Source organism: Bombina bombina, chromosome 3 (assembly GCF_027579735.1).
Source record: "Bombina bombina isolate aBomBom1 chromosome 3, aBomBom1.pri, whole genome shotgun sequence".
Classification (NCBI taxonomy): Eukaryota; Metazoa; Chordata; class Amphibia; order Anura; family Bombinatoridae; genus Bombina; species Bombina bombina.
In genome coordinates this window covers 564457756-564477342 of record NC_069501.1, presented here as the reverse complement: position 1 = coordinate 564477342, position 19587 = coordinate 564457756, and the positions used below count along the sequence as shown (strand labels likewise).

The following is a 19587-nucleotide window of genomic DNA, read 5'->3' as shown; positions in this document are numbered from 1 at the left end:
GCACGGATCATCCATTACTTGTGGGATACCAATACCAAAACTAAAGTACACGGATGAAGAGACAAGGCAGGTACTTAAACGGAAGGTACCACTGCCTGTAAAACCTTTCTCCCAAAAATAGCCTCCGAAGAAGCAAAAGTATCAAATTTGTAGAATTTTGAAAAAGTATGAAGCGAAGACCAAGTCGCTGCCTTGCAAATCTGTTCAACAGAAGCCTCATTTTTAAAGGCCCATGTGGAAGCCACAGCTCTAGTAGAATGAGCTGTAATCCTTTCTGGAGGCTGCTAGCCAGCAGTCTCATAGGCTAAGCGGATTATGCTTCTTAGCCAAAAAGAAAGAGGTTGCCGAAGCCTTTTGACCTCTCCTCTGTCCAGAGTAGACAACAAACAAAGCAGATGTTTGACGAAAGTAGCTTGTAAGTAAAACTTTAAAGCACGAACCACGTCCAGATTGTGTAATAGACGCTCCTTCTTTGAAGAAGGATTAGGACACAAAGACGGAACAACAATCTCTTGATTGATATTCTTATTAGATACCACCTTAGGTAAAAAAAAATTATTTCTCTTGTAGTGTAGTCAGTCCATGGGTCATCCATTACTTATGGAATATATCTCTTCCTAACAGGAAGCTGCAAGAGGATCACCCAGCAGAGCTTGCTACATAGCTCCTCCCCTCACATGTCATATTCATATTCACATTCGACCAAAGCAGACGAGAAAGGAGAAACCATAGGGTGCAGTGGTGACTGGAGTTTAATTAAAATTTAGGTCTGCCTTAAAGACAGGGCGGGCCGTGGACTGACTACACTACAAGAGAAATAAATTTATAAGGTAAGCATAAATTATGTTTTCTCTTGTAAAGTGTAGTCAGTCCACGGGTCATCCATTACTTATGGAATACCAATACCAAAGCTAAAGTACACGGATGAAGGGAGGGCCAAGGCAGGAACATTAAACAGAAGGAACCACTGCCTGAAGTACTTTTCTCCCAAAAATAGCCTCCTAAGAAGCAAAGGTGTCAAATTTGTAAAATTTTGAAAAGGTGTGAAGCGAAGACCAAGTCGCAGCCTTGCAAATCTGTTCAACAGAGGCCTCATTTTTAAAGGCCCAGGTGGAAGCCACAGCTCTAGTAGAATGAGCTGTAATCCTTTCAGGAGGCTGCTGTCCAGCAGTCTCATAGGCTAAACGTATTATGCTACGAAGCCAAAAAGAGAGAGAGGTAGCCGAAGCCTTTTGACCTCTTCTCTGTCCAGAGTAAACGACAAACAGGGAAGAAGTTTGACGAAAATCTTTAGTTGCCTGCAAATAGAACTTCAGGGCACGGACTACGTCCAAATTATGCAAAAGTCGTTCCTTCTTTGAAGAAGGGTTAGGACACAGTGATGGAACAACAATCTCTTGATTGATATTCCTGTTAGTAACTACCTTAGGTAAGAACCCAGGTTTAGTACGCAGAACTACCTTGTCTGAATGAAAAATCAGATAAGGAGAATCACAATGTAAGGCAGATAACTCAGAGACTCTTCGAGCCGAGGAAATAGCCATCAAAAACAAAACCTTCCAGGATAACAGCTTGATATCAATGGAATGAAGGGGTTCAAATGGAACGCCTTGAAGAACATTAAGAACTAAGTTTAAGCTCCACTGCGGAGCAACAGTCTTAAACACAGGCTTAATCCTAGTTAAAGCCTGACAAAAAACCTGAACGTCTGGAACTTCAGCCAGACGTTTGTGTAGAAGAATAGACAGAGCAGAAATCTGTCCCTTTAACGAACTAGCAGATAAGCCCTTTTCTAAACCCTCTTGTAGAAAGGACAATATCCTAGGAATCCTAACCTTACTCCATGAGTAACTCTTGGATTCGCACCAATATAAATATTTACGCCATATCTTATGGTAAATTTTTCTGGTAACAGGCTTCCTAGCCTGTATTAAGGTATCAATAACCGACTCCGAGAAGCCACGCTTTGATAGAATCAAGCGTTCAATCTCCATGCAGTCAGCCTCAGAGAAATTAGATTTGGATGTTTGAAAGGACCCTGAATTAGAAGGTCCTGTCTCAGAGGTAGAGACCACGGTGGACAGGACGACATGTCCACTAGGTCTGCATACCAGGTCCTGCGTGGCCACGCAGGCGCTATCAGAATCAGCGAAGCTCTCTCCTGTTTGATCTTGGCAATCAAACGAGGAAGCATCGGGAATGGTGGAAACACATAAGCCATGTTGAAGACCCAAGGGGCTGTCAGAGCATCTATCAGCACCGCTCCCGGGTCCCTGGACCTGGATCCGTAACAAGGAAGCTTGGCGTTCTGGCGAGACGCCATGAGATCCAGATCTGGTTTGCCCCAACGAAGAATCAGTTGAGCAAAGACCTCCGGATGAAGTTCCCACTCCCCCGGATTAAAAGTCTGGCGACTTAGAAAATCTGCCTCCCAGTTCTCCACGCCTGGGATGTAAATCGCTGACAGGTGGCAAGAGTGAGACTCTGCCCAGCGAATTATCTTTGAGACTTCCAACATGGCTAGGGAACTTCTGGTTCCCCCTTGATGGTTGATGTAAGCCACAGTCGTGATGTTGTCCGACTGAAATCTGATGAACCTCAGAGTTGCTAACTGAGGCCAAGCTAGGAGAGCATTGAATATTGCTCTTAATTCCAGAATATTTATTGGGAGGAGTTTCTCCTCCTGAGTCCATAATCCCTGAGCTTTCAGGGAGTTCCAGACAGCGCCCCAGCCTAGAAGGCTGGCGTCTGTTGTTACAATCGTCCAATCTGGCCTGCGAAAGGTCATCCCCTTGGACAGATGTGGCCGAGAGAGCCACCATAGAAGAGAATCTCTGGTCTCTTGATCCAGACTTAGTAGGGGGGACAAATCTGAGTAATCCCCGTTCCACTGACTTAGCATGCACAATTGCAGCGGTCTGAGATGCAGGAGCGCAAATGGTACTATGTCCATTGCCGCTACCATTAAGCCGATTACTTCCATGCACTGAGCTACTGACGGGTGTGGAATGGAATGAAGGACACGGCAAGCATTTAGAAGTTTTGATAACCTGGCCTCTGTCAGGTAAATTTTCATCTCTACAGAATCTATAAGAGTCCCTAGAAAGGGAACTCTTGTAAGTGGTAATAGAGAACTCTTTTCCACGTTCACCTTCCACCCATGCGACCTCAGAAATGCCAGAACTATCTCTGTATGAGACTTGGCAGTTTGAAAACTTGACACTTGTATCAGAATGTCGTCTAGGTACGGAGTCACCGCTATGCCTCGCGGTCTTAGTACCGCCAGAAGTGAGCCCAGAACTTTTGTAAAGATTCTTGGAGCCGTAGCTAATCCGAAGGGAAGAGCTACAAACTACTAATGCCTGTCTAGGAAAGCAAATCTTAGGTACCGATAATGATCCTTGTGAATCAGTATGTGAAGGTAGGCATCCTTTAAATCCACTGTGGTCATGTACTGACCCTCTTGGATCATGGGAAGGATGGTTCGAATAGTTTCCATTTTGAATGATGTTACTCTTAGAAATTTGTTTAGGATTTTTAAGTCCAAGATTGGTCTGATGGTTCCCTCTTTCTTGGGAACCACAAATAGATTTGAATAGAATCCCTGCCTGTGTTCCGTCCGCGGAACTGGGTGGATCACCCCCATTAGTAAAAGGTCTTGTACACAGCGTAGAAACGCCTCTTTCTTTATTTGGTTTACTGATAACCTTGAAAGATGAAATCTCCTTCGTGGAGGAGAAGTTTTGAAGTCCAGGAGATATCCCTGAGATATGATCTCCAACGCCCAGGGATCCTGGACATCTCTTGCCCAAGCCTGGGCGAAGAGAGAAAGTCTGCCCCCCACTAGATCCGTTTCCGGATAGGGGGCCCTCTCTTCATGCTGTCTTGGGGGCAGCAGCAGGTTTCTTGGCCTGCTTGCCCTTGTTCCAGGACTGGTTAACTTTCCAGCCCTGCCTGTAACGAGCAACAGCCCCTTCCTGTTTTGGAGCGGAGGAAGTTGATGCTGCTCCAGCCTTGAAGTTACGAAAGGCACGAAAATTAGACTGTTTGGCCTTTGATTTGGCCCTGTCCTGAGGTAGAGCATAGCCCTTACCTCCCGTAATGTCAGCTATAATTTCTTTCAAGCCGGGCCCGAATAAGGTCTGCCCTTCGAAAGGAATATTAAGCAATTTAGAAGTCACGTCAGCTGACCAGGATTTAAGCCATAGCGCTCTGCGCGCTTGGATGGCGAATCCGGAGTTCTTAGCCGTAAGTTTGGTTAAATGTACGACGGCATCAGAAACAAATGCGTTAGCTAGCTTAAGTGCTTTAAGCTTGTTCATAATTTCATCCAATGGAGCTGTGCGAATGGCCTCTTCCAGAGACTCAAACCAGAATGCCGCAGCAGCAGTGACAGGCGCAATGCATGCAAGGGGCTGTAAGATAAAACCTTGTTGAACAAACATTTTCTTAAGGTAACCCTCTAATTTCTTATCTATTGGATCTGAAAAGGCACAACTATCCTCCACCGGGATAGTGGTACGCTTAGCTAAAGTAGAAACTGCTCCCTCCACCTTAGGGACCGTCTGCCATAAGTCTCGGGTGGTGGCGTCTATAGGAAACATTTTCCTAAATATGGGAGGAGGGGAAAAGGGCACACCAGGTCTATCCCACTCCTTGCTAATAATCTCTGTAAGCCTTTTAGGTATAGGAAACACGTCAGTATACACCGGTACCGCATAGTATCTATCCAACCTACATAATTTTTCTGGAATTGCAACCGTGTTACAATCATTCAGAGCCGCTAATACCTCCCCTAGCAATATGCGGAGGTTCTCAAGCTTAAATTTAAAATTAGAAATCTCTGAATCCAGTCTCCCTGGATCAGATCCGTCACCCACAGAATGAAGCTCTCCGTCTTCACGTTCTGCAAACTGTGACGCAGTATCTGACATGGCTCTCACCTCATCCGCGCGCTCTGTCCTTAACCCAGAGCTATCGCGCTTGCCTCTTAATTCTGGCAATTTAGATAATACTTCTGTCATAACAGTAGCCATGTCTTGCAAAGTGATTTGTAAGGGCCTCCCTGATGTACTTGGCGCCACAAAATCACGCACCTCCTGAGCGGGAGGCGAAGGTACTGACACGTGAGGAGAGTTAGTCGGCATAACTTCCCCCTCGTTGTCTGGTGATAATTTCTTTACATGTAAAGATTGACTTTTATTTAAAGTAGCATCAATGCAATTAGTACATAAATTTCTATTGGGCTCCACATTGGCCTTTAAACATAGTGAACAAAGAGATTCATCTGTGTCAGACATGTTTAAACAGACTAGCAATGAGACTAGCAAGCTTGGAAATACTTTTCTAAATAAATTTACAAGCAATATAAAAAAACGCTACTGTGCCTTTAAGAAGCACAAAAAGCTGTCACAGTTGAAATAACAATGAACCAAAATAGTTATAGCAACCAATTTTTCACAGTAAATGTATTAAGTTAGCAAAGGATTGCACCCACCAGCAAATGGATGATTAACCCCTTAATACCCCAAAACGGATTAACAATTTAATAATTAACGTTTTTCTCACATTCAAAACACACTGTCACAGGTCTCTGTGACTGATTACCTCCCTCAAAATGAATTTTGAAGATCTGGATCATGGAGGATGAAGTAGACAGATTGTGACTGAATTTTTACTGCACAAAAAAGCGCTAAAATAGGCCCCTCCCACTCATATTACAACAGTGGGGAAGCTCAGAAAACTGTTTCTATGCAGAAAACAAAGATGGCCATGTGGTAAAAATCATGCCCCAATAAGTTTTATCACCAAGTACCTCACAAAAAACGATTAACATGCCAGTAAACGTTTTAAACATACATTTGAAAAGTTATGAATTGTTATTAATAAGCCTGCTACCAGTCGCTTTTACTGCAGTTAAGGCTCATACATTATTTCAGTATTAACAGTATTTTCAGAGTCAATTCCATTCCTTAGAAAAATACATTCAGTGTACACACACTCATCAGCCTAATACCAGTCGCTATCACTGCATTTAAGGCTGAACTTACTTTACATTGGTATCAGCAGTATTTTCTCAGTCAATTCCATTCCTCAGAAAAATAATTACTGCACATACCTCATTTGCAGGGGGGCCCTGCATGCTATTCCCCTTCTCTGAAGTTACCTCACTCCTCAGATGAGAACAGCCAGTGGATCTTGGTTACGTCTGCTAAGATCATAGAAAACGCAGGCAGATTCTTCTTCTAATGCTGCCTGAGAATAAACAGCACACTCCGGTGCCATTTAAAATAACAAACTTTTGATTGTAGAAATAAACTAAGTTAAAAAACACCACAGACCTCTCACAGCGACCTATCTAGTTAGGCTGCAAGAGAATGACTGAATATGACATATGAGGGGAGGAGCTATGTAGCAAGCTCTGCTGGGTGATCCTCTTGCAGCTTCCTGTTAGGAAGAGATATATTCCATAAGTAATGGATGACCCGTGGACTGACTACACTTAACAAGAGAAACCCAGGTTTGGTACGCAGAACTACCTTATTTGCATGGAAGATCAGATAAGGAGAATCACATTGTAAGGCAGATAACTTGGAAACTCTACAAGCCGAGGAAATAGCTACCAAAAAAAGAACTTTCCAAGATAAAAGTTTGATATCTATGGAATGAAGAGGTTCAAACGGAACCCCTTGAAGAACTTTAAGAACCAAATTTAAACTCCATGGTGGAGATACAGGTTTAAACACAGGCTTGATTCTAACTAAAGCCTGACAAAATGCCTGAACGTCTGGGGCATCCGCCAGACGCTTGTGCAAAAGAATAGATAGCGCAGAAATCTGTCCCTTTAAGGAACTAGCTGACAATCCTTTCTCCAATCCTTCTTGGAGAAAAGATAATATCCTGGGAATCCTGACCTTACTCCATGAGTAGCCCTTGGATTCACACCAAAAAAAGATTTTTACGCCATATTTTATGATAGATTTTCCTGGTGACAGGCTTCCGTGCCTGAATTAAGGTATCAATGACTGACTCAGAGAAACCACGCTTTGATAAAATCAAGCGTTCAATCTCCAGGCAGTCAGCCTAAGAGAAATTAGATTTGGATGGTTGAAAGGACCTTGAAGTAGAAGGTCCTGTCTCAGCGGCAGAGTCCATGGTGGAAAGGATGACATGTCCACTAGATCTGCATACCAAGTCCTGCGTGGCCACGCAGGTGCAATCAAGATCACAGATGCTCTCTCCTGCTTGATTTTGGCAAACGAGGGAGCAGAGGAAACGGTGGAAACACATAAGCCAGGTTGAAGGACCAAGACGCTGCTAGAGCATCTATCAGCGTTGCCTTGGGGTCCCTGGACCTGGATCCGTAACAAGGAAGCTTGGCGTTCTGGCGAGACGACATGAGATCCAGTTCTGGTTCGCCCCAACGAAGAACCAATTGTCCAAACACCTCCGGATGGAGTTCCCACTCCCCCGGATGAAAAGTCTGACGACTTAGAAAATCCGCCTCCCAGTTCTCTACACCTGGGATATGGATAGCTGATAGGTGGCAAGAGTGAATCTCTGCCCAGCGAATTATCTTTGAGACTTCTAACATCGCTAGGGAACTCCTTGTTCCCCCTTGATGGTTGATGTAAGCCACAGTCGTGATGTTGTCCGACTGAAATCTGATGAACCTCATTGTCGCTAGATGAGGCCAAGCCTGAAGAGCATTGAATATCGCTCTTAGTTCCAGAATGTTTATTGGAAGGAGCGACTCCTCCTGAGTCCACGATCCCTGAGCCTTCAGGGAGTTCCAGACTGCACCCCAACCTAGAAGGCTGGCATCTGTTGTTACAATTGTCCAATCTGGCCTGCGAAAGGTCATACACCTTTGGACAGATGGGCCCGAGATAGCCACCAGAGAAGAGAATCCCTGGTCTCTTGGTCCAGATTCAGTAAAGGGGACAAATCTGTGTAATCCCCATTCCACTGACTGACTGAGCATGCATAGTTGCAGCGGTCTGAGATGTAGGCGTGCAAACGGCACTATGTCCATTGCCGCTACCATTAAGCCGATTACTTCCATGCACTGAGCCACCGAAGGGCGAGGAATGGAATAAAGAACACGGCAGGAATTTAGAAGTTTTGATAACCTGGACTCCGTCAGGTAAATTTTCATTTCTACAGAATCTATCAAAGTCCCTAGGAAGGAGACTCTTGTGAGGGGGGATAGAGAACTCTTTTTCTCGTTCACCTTCCACCCATGCGACCTCAGAAATGCCAACACTATGTCCGTATGAGACTTGGCAATTTGGAAATTTGACGCCTGAATCAGGATGTCGTCTAAATAAGGGGCCACTGCTATGCCCCGTGGCCTTAGGACCGCCAGAAGCGACCCCAGAACCTTCGTAAAAATTCTTGGGGCTGTAGCTAACCCAAAGGGAAGAGCTACAAACTGGTAGTGCCTGTCTAGGAAGGCAAACCTGAGAAACCGATGATGATCTTTGTGTATCGGAATGTGCAGATAAGCATCCTTTAAATCCACTGTAGTCATGTATTGACCCTCCTGGATCATAGGTAGGATGGTACGAATAGTCTCCATCTTGAATGATGGAACTCTGAGGAATTTGTTTAAGATCTTTAGATCCAAAATTGGTCTGAAGGTTCCCTCTTTTTTGGGAACCACAAACAGATTTGAGTAAAATCCCTGTCCCTGTTCCTCCTTTGGGACTGGATGGATCACTCCCATAACTAGGAGGTCTTGTACACAGTGTAAGAATGCCTCTCTCTTTATCTGGTTTGCAGATAACTGTGAAAGGTGAAATCTCCCTTTTGGGGGGGAAGCCTTGAAGTCCAGAAGATATCCCTGGGATATAATTTCCAACGCCCAGGGATCCTGAACATCTCTTGCCCACGCCTGGGCGAAGAGCGAAAGTCTGCCCCCTACTAGATCCGTTACCGGATAGGGGACCGTTCCTTCATGCTGTCTTAGAAGCAGCAGCAGGTTATTTGGCCTGCTTACCCTTGTTCCAGGTCTGGTTAGGTCTCCAGACCGTCTTGGACTGAGCAAAAGTTCCCTCTTGTTTTGCATTAGAGGAAGTTGATGCCGCACTTGCCTTGAAGTTTCGAAAGGCACGAAAATTAGACTGTTTGGCCCTTGGTTTGGACCTATCCTGAGGAAGGGCATGACCTTTTCCTCCAGTGATATCAGCAATAATCTCCTTCAAACCAGGCCCGAATAGGGTCTGCCCCTTGAAGGGAATGTTAAGCAGCTTCGATTTTGAAGTAACGTCAGCTGACCATGATTTAAGCCATAGCGCTCTGCGCGCCTGGATAGCAAAACCAGAATTCTTAGCCGTTAGTTTAGTCAAATGAACAATGGCATCAGAAACAAAAGAATTGGCTAGCTTAAGTGCTCTAAGCTTGTCAAGTATTTCATCCAATGGAGTCGCTACCTGTAAAGCCTCTTCCAGAGACTCAAACCAGAATGCCGCAGCAGCAGTGAAAGGCGCAATGCATGCAAGGGGCTGTAGGATAAAACCTTGTTGAATAAACATTTTCTTAAGGTAACCTAACTTTTTATCCATTGGATCTAAGAAAGCACAACTGTCCTCGACAGGGATAGTAGTACGCTTTGCTCCCTCCACCTTAGGAACTGTCTGCCATAAGTCCCGTGTGGTGGCGTCTATTGGAAACATTTTTCTAAAAACAGGAGGGGGAGAGAACGGCACACCTGGTCTATCCCATTGCTTAGTAATAATTTCTGTAAACCTTTTAGGTATTGGAAAAACATCAGTGCACACCGGCACTGCATAGTATTTATCCAGTCTACACAATTTCTCTGGCACTGCAATTGTATCACAGTTATTCAGAGCAGCTAAAACCTCCCTGAGTAACACGCGGAGGTGTTCAAGCTTAAATTTAAATGTAGAAATATCAGAATCAGGTTGCATCATCTTCCCTGAGTCAGAAATATCACCCACAGAAAGAAGCTCTCCTTCTACAGCTTCTACATATTGTGAGGCAGTATCAGACATAGTTCTTAAAGTGTCAGTATGCTCTGTATTTCGTCTAACTCCAGAGCTCTCTCGCTTTCCTCTAACTACAGGTAGTCTGGCTAATACCGCTGACAGTGTATTATCCATGACTGCCGACATGTCTTGTAAAGTAAACACTATGGGCGCCCTGGATGTACTTGGCGCCATTTGAGCGTGAGTCCCTTGAGCGGGAGTCAAAGGATCTGACACGTGGGGAGAGTTAGTCGGCATAACTTCCCCCTAGTCAGATTCCTCTGGTGATAAAAATTTTTAAAGACAGAATATGATCTTTATTGCTTAAAGTGAAATCAGTACATTTGGTACACATTCTAAGAGGGGGTTCCACCATGGCTTTTAAAGGAGTTTCCTCTATGTCAGACATGTTTATACAGACTAGCAATGAAAACACTTTAAATCAAGTTAACAAGCAAATATAAAAAACGGTACTGTGCCTTTAAGAGAAACAAATTTTGTCAGAATTGAAAAACAGTGAAAAAAATGCAGTAAATCAAACGAAATTTTTACAGTGTGTATAATAAGCTAACAGAGCATTGCACCCACTTGCAAATGGATGATTAACCCCTTAGTTCAAAAACCGGATCAAAAAAACAAGACACGTTTTTTAACAGTCACACCAAACTGCCACAGCCTTGCTGTGGGCCTACCTTCCCCAACAAACGATTTTGGAAGCCTAAAAGCCCTTTAGAGATGTCCTGTAGCAGGAACTCCTGGATGTCTCAGTCTGTAATAGTTAATGCGCAAAAAAGCGCTAAACTAGGCCCCTCCCACTCATAGTAACACAGTGGAAAGCCCCAGGGAACTGTTTCTAGACAAATTTAAGCCAGCCATGTGGAAAAAAACTAGGCCCCAATAAAGTTTTATCACCAAAGTGTATATATAAAAACGTTTAAACATGCCAGCAAAACGTTTTATTGTAAATATAAAGGAGTATTACCTCAAAAAGTAAGCATAATACCAGTCGCTATTAAATCACTGTATTCAGGCTTACCTTACATAAATTTGGTATCAGCAGCATTTTCTAGAAAAAACATAATTTATGCTTACCTGATAAATTTATTTCTCTTGTAGTGTATCCAGTCCACGGATCATCCATTACTTGTGGGATATTCTCCTTCCCAACAGGAAGTTGCAAGAGGATCACCCACAGCAGAGCTGCTATATAGCTCCTCCCCTCACTGCCATATCCAGTCATTCGACCGAAACAAGCCGAGAAAGGAGAAACCATAGGGTGCAGTGGTGACTGTAGTTTAATTAAAATTTAGACCTGCCTGAAAAGGACAGGGCGGGCCGTGGACTGGATACACTACAAGAGAAATAAATTTATCAGGTAAGCATAAATTATGTTTTCTCTTGTTAAGTGTATCCAGTCCACGGATCATCCATTACTTGTGGGATACCAATACCAAAGCTAAAGTACACGGATGATGGGAGGGACAAGGCAGGAACTTAAACGGAAGGAACCACTGCCTGTAGAACCTTTCTCCCAAAAACAGCCTCCGAAGAAGCAAAAGTATCAAATTTGGAAAATTTGGAAAAAGTATGAAGCGAAGACCAAGTTGCAGCCTTGCAAATCTGTTCAACAGAGGCCTCATTTTTAAAGGCCCATGTGGAAGCCACAGCTCTAGTAGAATGAGCTGTAATCCTTTCAGGAGGCTGCTGTCCAGCAGTCTCACAGGCTAAACGAATTATACTCCGAAGCCAAACAGAAAGAGAGGTTGCCGAGGCCTTCTGACCTCTCCTCTGTCCAGAGTAAACAACAAACAGGTTAGATGTTTGGCGAAAATCTTTAGTAGCCTGTAAGTAAAACTTCAAGGCACGGACTACGTCTAGATTATGCAAAAGACGTTCCTTCTTTGAAGAAGGATTAGGACATAATGATGGAACAACAATCTCTTAATTGATATTCTTGTTAGAAACCGCCTTAGGTAAAAACCCAGGTTTTGTACGCAGAACAACTTTATCTGAATGAAGATCAGATAAGGAGAATCACAATGTAAGGCAGATAACTCAGAGACTCTTCGAGCCGAGGAAATAGCCATCAGAAAAAGATCTTTCCATGAAAGAAGTTTGATATCAATAGAATGAAGGACTTTAAGAACCAAGTTTAAGCTCCATGGAGGAGCAACAGGTTTAAACACAGGCTTAATTCTAACTAAAGCCTGACAAAATGCCTGAACGTCTGGAACTTCTGCCAGACGCTTGTGTAAAAGAATAGACAGAGCAGAAATCTGTCCCTTTAAGGAACTAGCTGACAATCCATCTTTGTTGAGAGTCGCAAGAGAATGACTGGATATGGCAGTGAGGGGAGGAGCTATATAGCAGCTCTGCTGTGGGTGATCCTCTTGCAACTTCCTGTTGGGAAGGAGAATATCCCACAAGTAATGGATGATCCGTGGACTGGATACACTTAACAAGAGAAATATTAACTGCACATACCTCATAGCAGGATAACCTGCACGCCATCCCCCCGCTGAAGTTATCTCTCTCTTCAGTCATGTGTGAGAACAGCAATGGATCTTAGTTACAACCTGCTAAGATCATAGAAATCACAGGCAGATTCTTCTTTTTTTCTGCCTGGAACAAAATAGCACAACTCCGGTACTATTTAAAAATAATAAACTCTTGATTGAAGCAAAATAACAGCTACATTTCACCACTTATCTCTTACTACCTCCATGCTTGTTGAGAGTTGCAAGAGAATGACTGGATATGGTAGTGAGGGGAGGAGCTATATAGACGGCTCTGCTGTGGGTGTCCTCTTGCAACTTCCTGTTGGGAATGAAAATATCCCACAAGTAATGGATGATCCGTGGACTGGATTCACCTTACAAGAGAAATATAGCTTCTTTAGAAGACCCTCCAGCTTTTTATCCATAGGGTCTTTGTCACAAAGGATGAAATAACACACATAAGTAACAGTAATATCGTAATAAAAGCGAACCCTCACAGTTTCGTCATAACCGTAAAACTGTGCTTATATTCACGCTCAATATTGCATAATAAAGTGACCCTTCATAACGTAACATGCCAATGTGAACGCCTGCCAATCAAACTATAGGCGAGTATAAATATAGTATAAATAACTCCTCAGGGAAAAGGACATCCATTGTGGAGGACTGAAGAAAAACTGTTACTGTCACTCAGCACTGAAAACAGTATGAAAAGAAAACTTAGCAACAGCATGATTAATGTATTGTAAAGGGTTACCAAAAGTCAGAATGCTGCCTATAGCAACCAATTCTGAAAGGGGTTCCTCATAGCATATGGTGGAACAGCACCCTCTAAGAATGTTCCCTTCATATAAGGGCCAAAATGTGTGGGACAGTTGCCAAGGACACATGTAGTGTTTTATGCAATTGATATCACAGTATTAATTTAACAGCTGCACCTCCAATTAACTCAGAAAGGACCAGCATGTTTAACGTTATTTTAAACGTATTACTTGTGACGCCGCTCTGCCTAATCATCACAGAGAAAATGCCACCGTCACAAAAAAACTCTCTAGACGGCGCAAAGACCTCTCAGCTGTATGTTGTCGAAATACAGCTGAAGAGGCACCCTGCGATCCGTGAGAGGAAAAGACCCAAATAGTGCGCACCCCATGGTCCGCAACAAAGCTCCGCCCATCGTGGGCGTATTGAGCTCATCAATCAGAAATGGAGCCGCCGGAAGAGCAACGAGGAGTCAAAATGGTGCGCACACAATGGCACGTAACGAAGCTCCGCCCATCGTGGGCGTCTCAAGCTCGACTCTCCTGTGCACGGCAAACTAACAAAATGGAGCCGCTGGAGCCCCATACAGTACTCAAGTAACACCAGTTGAAAGGCACAAATCCCCCTGTCGGGTGCCATGTCAGTAAGATCCCAACAAGAGAAACACATGCCTGAGTGGGACACATAAATTTCTCTGTCGGCTGAAAACATAAGTCGAAGAGAGAAAGGGCATTGTTATATATTAAACCATACCTTATCAATAAATCTCCCAGGCAGTTCCTAAATCCTTGTTGCTTAACATAAAAATATTGGAACGTGCACAGACAACCTTATGGTAGAACACATGATGTCAAAATAGGAGCACCCTGTCTGTCAGCTTCCAAATTCAGCAATATCAAGCCTAAGACACAGGGATATGCAACAGAGCAGCACAATAATCCTATCTAACACCTTCACGAGTGAAGAAAATGGACAATCCTCCCTGTGGGCTGTTATTCAGTAGTAATAAGCCACTTGGAGATTAACAGAAAAAATTTGTGTTGCTTCTGAATAACAAATATGCAGTTTAAAAACTTACCCCCATCCCAGGGATATTCCATAAATAGCGTGCTAAGTCCTTTCTGTGTGTATCCCAAATCAGAAAATAAAGCTTAGCACTTACCTTATACGTTTGCCCGGCAGTAAGGCATCTCACCCGGCTTGTGAAGTTTTTTTCTCCTCTTCACATTGGCCTGTGGGAACAAAAAGTACTGAGCTTTACCCCTCAGACTTTTGCAAGCAGGGCAGCAGACATCTATGGGAGGCGCAGTGAGAATTATGTCTCACCAGTTCCCATTGCTTTGAAGCCACCAAATGCTTCTCTTTTTGTATAGAAGAGACTGATTTGGTCTAGGCTATACCCCAGACAAAGTAGCACACAGTGGCACCACTTTAAAAATAATAAACTCTTGATTGAAGAAAATATAACTAACACCTCACTCTGCCTCTTCCTATCACTAACACAGGCAAAGAGAATGACTGGAGTGGGAGGGAAGGGAGGAGCTATATATATATATATATATATATATATATATATATATATATATATATATATATATATATATATATATATATACATACATACAGCTCTGCTGTGGTGCTCTTTGCCTCCTCATGCTGACCAGGAGGCGATATCCCATAAGGATGAAATCCGTGGACTCGTCATATCTTGTAAAAGAAAACAAGACAATGCAATAGCACTTAGTCTGAATTTGAAAATGAGTAGTAGATTTTTTTTCTGACAATTTTAAAAGTTTTGTCCATTTTCACTCCCCCTGTACCATGTGACAGCCATCAGCCAATCACAAATGCATACACATACCATGTGACAGCCATCAGCCAATCACAAATGAATACACGCTTATTCTTGCACATGCTCAGTAGGAACTGGTGACTCAAAAAGTTTAAATATAAAGACTGGGCACATTTTGTTAATGGAAGTAAATAGTAAAGTTGTTTAAAACTGCATGCTCTATCTGAATAATGAAAGTTTAATTTTGACTTGAGTGTCGCTTTAAGTATAACCAGATACAGAATTTTGCTCCACTATATCATTTTAAAGGAACACTGAACCCAATGTTTTTCTTTTGTGATTCAGATAGAGCATGCAATTTTAAGCAACTTTCTAATTTACTCCTATTATCAATATTTCTTCGTTCTCTTGCTATCTTTATTTCAAATAAAAGCCATCTAAGCTTTTTTGGGTTAAGAACTCTGGACAGCACTTTTTGATTGGTGGATGGATTTTTTTCACCAATCAGCAAGGACAACCCAGGTTGTTCACCAAAATGGGCCGGCATCTAAACTTAGATTCTTGCATTTCAAATAAAGATACCAAGAGAATAAAGAAAATTTGATAAGAGTAAATTAGAAAGTTGCTTAAAAATTCATGCTCTATCTGAATCACAAAAGAAACATTTTTGGTTCAGTGTCCCTTTAACTATTTTATATTACAATCCCAAAGTGTTAACTGTCCCTTTAACACCTTTACACTATTATTTCTACATTGATTATATAAGTATATCCACAGAAAAATGTTCATGCTTAAAACACACAACTTTAGATACGCAAAGACATTAATATGCTTAACACTGTACACATAATGCATTTTTGAGCAAGACTGCAAAGAATGCATTGTAAGCAAGCAAGTTTGTGACATTGCCACAACCTCTCACCTATGTGTGGCTGGTGTGCTGCTGCAAGGGCATACTGTTGCTGCTGTGCAGCCGTCAATTGCTGGACTGCTAGGGCATTCGGTCTTTGGAAGAGCTGTAGGAGGGGAGATGTAATTCAGGGTCATTAGCCAGGAAAAGTTTTTGTTTAGTAATAGAAATGTCTAATACTTTGCGCATATTGGGTTTACCTGCTGCTGGGAATTGTAGTCAAAAAGGCCCACTGTTGCAGCACTTGAGTCCACTTGAACTTGGTTGCCCTGATAATCAAACTGGAGGGGCTCCATACCAACATGTTCCATGGGGTCAAGCTGGACACTTTGAGATTCCATCCCACCAAAATCCTCAACTGGTTTGGCTCCGTTACTGCTGGTGAGCTGAGCAAGCCCTTCTGAGCCATTTTGGCTCGGCCCCAAGAGATCTACTTCATTAGCAGAGTTTCCAGGGGTACGACTGGAAATGAGATAGGCATATTAATAACTAAGAACAGATCGACAAACCCGAAAAATAAAGCTTCTTAATTAAAGAATGGCTACTACGAATTCCAAAGAGGAAAGGTGATGATAGAAGATGATGCGAGATAAAAAGAAATCTGCAATGAAACCTATTTATTTTGCATAAAAAAAATGTTAAAAGTAAATTGAAAGGATACTGGAAATATAAGAGTTTATGCACAACTCATAACTATCAGAAACTCACTGCCTGACAAGGACACAGCTGCACTGATAAGATACAAATGCAAAAAAAAGTGTACAACCGAGGAGAAGGGGTCTCCCTGCTGCTAGTATTTGTCAAGCCCTAAGCAGTAACACACATCACAATGACAGATTCAATAATGAAATAAACTCTGCCCTCTATAGGTGTAAGGTCCTCACCTGAAGTCCTTTACATCCCCATCAATCCCATTCTGCACTGGCAGACCATTGGCCTTGTCCATGCCGTCTCCCTCCTCCTTCAGGTCCCCAAGCTTGTCACCTTCATAAACTTTGTTTTTCTTGTCTCCCTTTTCATTCTCATCTCCTTCGGTATCTCTGGGACCCTGAGGTGGAAGTCAAAAAGGTTTAAGATCTCATGTACTTCTTCCTAGATATTCTTTAAAAGGGACATGAAACTCAAAATGTTTCTTTCAGGAAAGAATAAAAAAATAAATAAAAAAATTACAATTTGCTTCGACCACCAAATGTACCTTTTTTCTTGGAATCCTTTGTTGAAAAGAAGCTAAAAAGGCTCAGGGGTTTGAGTTGCACGTGTCTGGAGCACTATATGGCAGCAGTTTTTTAAGAATACTTTTAACAATGTTACACATTTAGCAACAATGCTGTCATTTAGTGTTTAATTGTTGCAAAACTGCTACCATATAGTTCTCCAGATATGTACATGCAACCTACCTAGGTATTCTCTTTAACAAAGAATACAATGAGTACAAAATAAATAATTGAAGTAAATTTGAAAACTTATTTTTTATTTTATTCTCTAAATTATAAGAAAAACATTGGGTTTAGTGTCCCCTTTTATGGCTTAAAAGAACATTAAACACACACTCTGAGGCCAAAAAGCAAATTCTGTAAAATGCAAACTCTGACAATCTCTAGTTTAGACAGTATGCAGCATTTTATAAACCTAGGTTAAAGATTTTGCTTTTTGGCCTCTGAGAGGAGGATGGGACAAAGTAAAATTTTTCCACCAAAACCCTTTTTTTTCTTTTCTTTCATGATTCAGATAGAACATGCAATTTAAAGCAACTTTCTAATTTACTCCTATTATCAATTTGTATTCCTTCTCTTGCTATCATTATTTAAAAAGCAGGAATGTAAAGCTTAATAGCCGGCCCATTTTTGGTTCAGAACCTGGGTTATGCTTGTTTATTGATGTGCTAAATGTAATCACCAATAAGCAAGCACTATCCATGGTGCTGAACCTAAACTTAAAGGGACAGTCTAGGCCAAAATAAACTTTCATGATTCAGATAGAGCATGTAATTTTAAACAATTTTCCAATTTACTTTTATCACCTATTTTGCTTTGTTCTCTTGGTATTCTTAGCTGAAAGCTTAACCTAGGAGGTTCATATGCTAATTTCTTAGACCTTGAAGCCCACCTCTTTAAGATTGCATTTTAACAGTTTTTCACCACTAGAGGGTGTTAGATCACTTATTTCATATAGATAACACTGTGCTCGTGCACGAGAAGTTATCTGTGAGCAGGCACTGATTGGCTAAACTGCAAGTCTGTCAAAAGAACTGAAAAAAGGGGCAGTTTGCAGAGGCTTAGATACAAGATAATCACAGAGGTTAAAAGTATATTATTATAACTGTGTTGGTTATGCAAAACTAGGTAATGGGTAATAAAGGGATTATCTATCTTTTAAAACAATAACAATTCTGGTGTAGACTGTCCCTTTAACATTCCTGCTTTTTAAATAAAGATAGCAAGAGAACAAACAAAAATTGATAAAAGGAGTAAATTAGACAGTTGCTTAAAATTGCATGCTCTATCTGAATCATAAAAGAAAAAAATTGGGTTTAGTATCCCTTTAACAAGTTAATAAGTGTTCTGTCCTATAATGATATCTATGACACTAGAAACAATTCATACAACAGCTTGCATCTGATTCAAAACTATAAAATAATTATTGTACTTAGTTATTATGACTGCTCACAGTGTTTGCGATTGCATTTCCCTTTAAGTCTGTAGTTATGGCTCTATCACTTTTCTTAGTCTCTCCTGTCGCACTCCTGCGAGGACACCCAAAATAAAAAGCGATGAAGGCTTGTAAAGCCATCTAGTAGCATCTGATACAGAAATCTTGTTAATGGGACATAAAAGTATGAAAAGAAAAAAAAGAAAATGTATGCTTACCTGATAAATTTGTTTCTTTTTAGACACGATGAGTCCACGGATCACCATCCTTACTTGTGGGATATCACCTCCTGGTCAGCAGGAGGAGGCAAAAAGCACCACAGCAGAGCTGTTAAATAGCTCCTCCCTTCCCTCCCACTCCAGTCATTCGACCGAAGTTAGGAATAGAAAGGAAAAGCCAAGGTGCAGAGGTGTCTGAAGTTTACAAAAAAAGAACACTCTGTCTTAAAAAGAACAGGGCAGGTCGTGGACTCATCGTGTCTAAAAAGAAACAAATTTATCAGGTAAGCATAAAGTTTCTTTTCTTTTTAAAGACACGATGAGTCTACGGATCATCATCCTTACTTGTGGGATACAATTCCAAAGCTAGAGTACACGGATGATAAGGGAGGGACAAGACAGGGAACCTAAACAGAAGGCACCACTGCTTGAAGAACCTTTCTCCCAAAAGCAGCCTCAGCCGCAAAAGTATCAAATTTGTAAAATTAAGAAAAAGTGTGAAGAGAAGACCAAGTTGCAGCCTTGCAAACCTGTTCCACAGAAGCTTCATTCTTGAATGCCCATGAGGAAGCAACCGTCCTAGTGGAATGAGCCGTAATTCTTTCAGGAGGCTGCTGTCCAGCAGTCTCATATGCAAAGCGGATGATACTCCTCAACCAAAAAGAAAGAGGTAGCCGTAGCTCTCTGACCCTTACGTTTCCCAGAAAAAACTACGAACAGAGAAGAAGACTGACGAAAGTCTTTAGTTGCTTGTAAGTAAAACTTCAAA

The 19587-nt window shown here is 42.0% G+C and overlaps 1 protein-coding gene across 8 annotated transcripts in view; it reads right to left on the bottom strand.

Moving 5' to 3' along the window:
• PUM1 (pumilio RNA binding family member 1) overlaps positions 1-19587 on the bottom strand; it is a 604766-nt gene that overhangs the window by 410228 nt on the left and 174951 nt on the right. For all 8 annotated transcript variants that reach the window (XM_053707107.1, XM_053707108.1, XM_053707106.1 and 5 more), the window contains exons 6-8: positions 16836-16999; positions 16152-16413; positions 15964-16057 (exon numbers count right to left, since the gene is read on the bottom strand). In XM_053707107.1, the coding sequence (XP_053563082.1) occupies positions 15964-16057; positions 16152-16413; positions 16836-16999 (520 nt within the window). The remainder of the gene's footprint in view (positions 1-15963; positions 16058-16151; positions 16414-16835; positions 17000-19587) is intronic.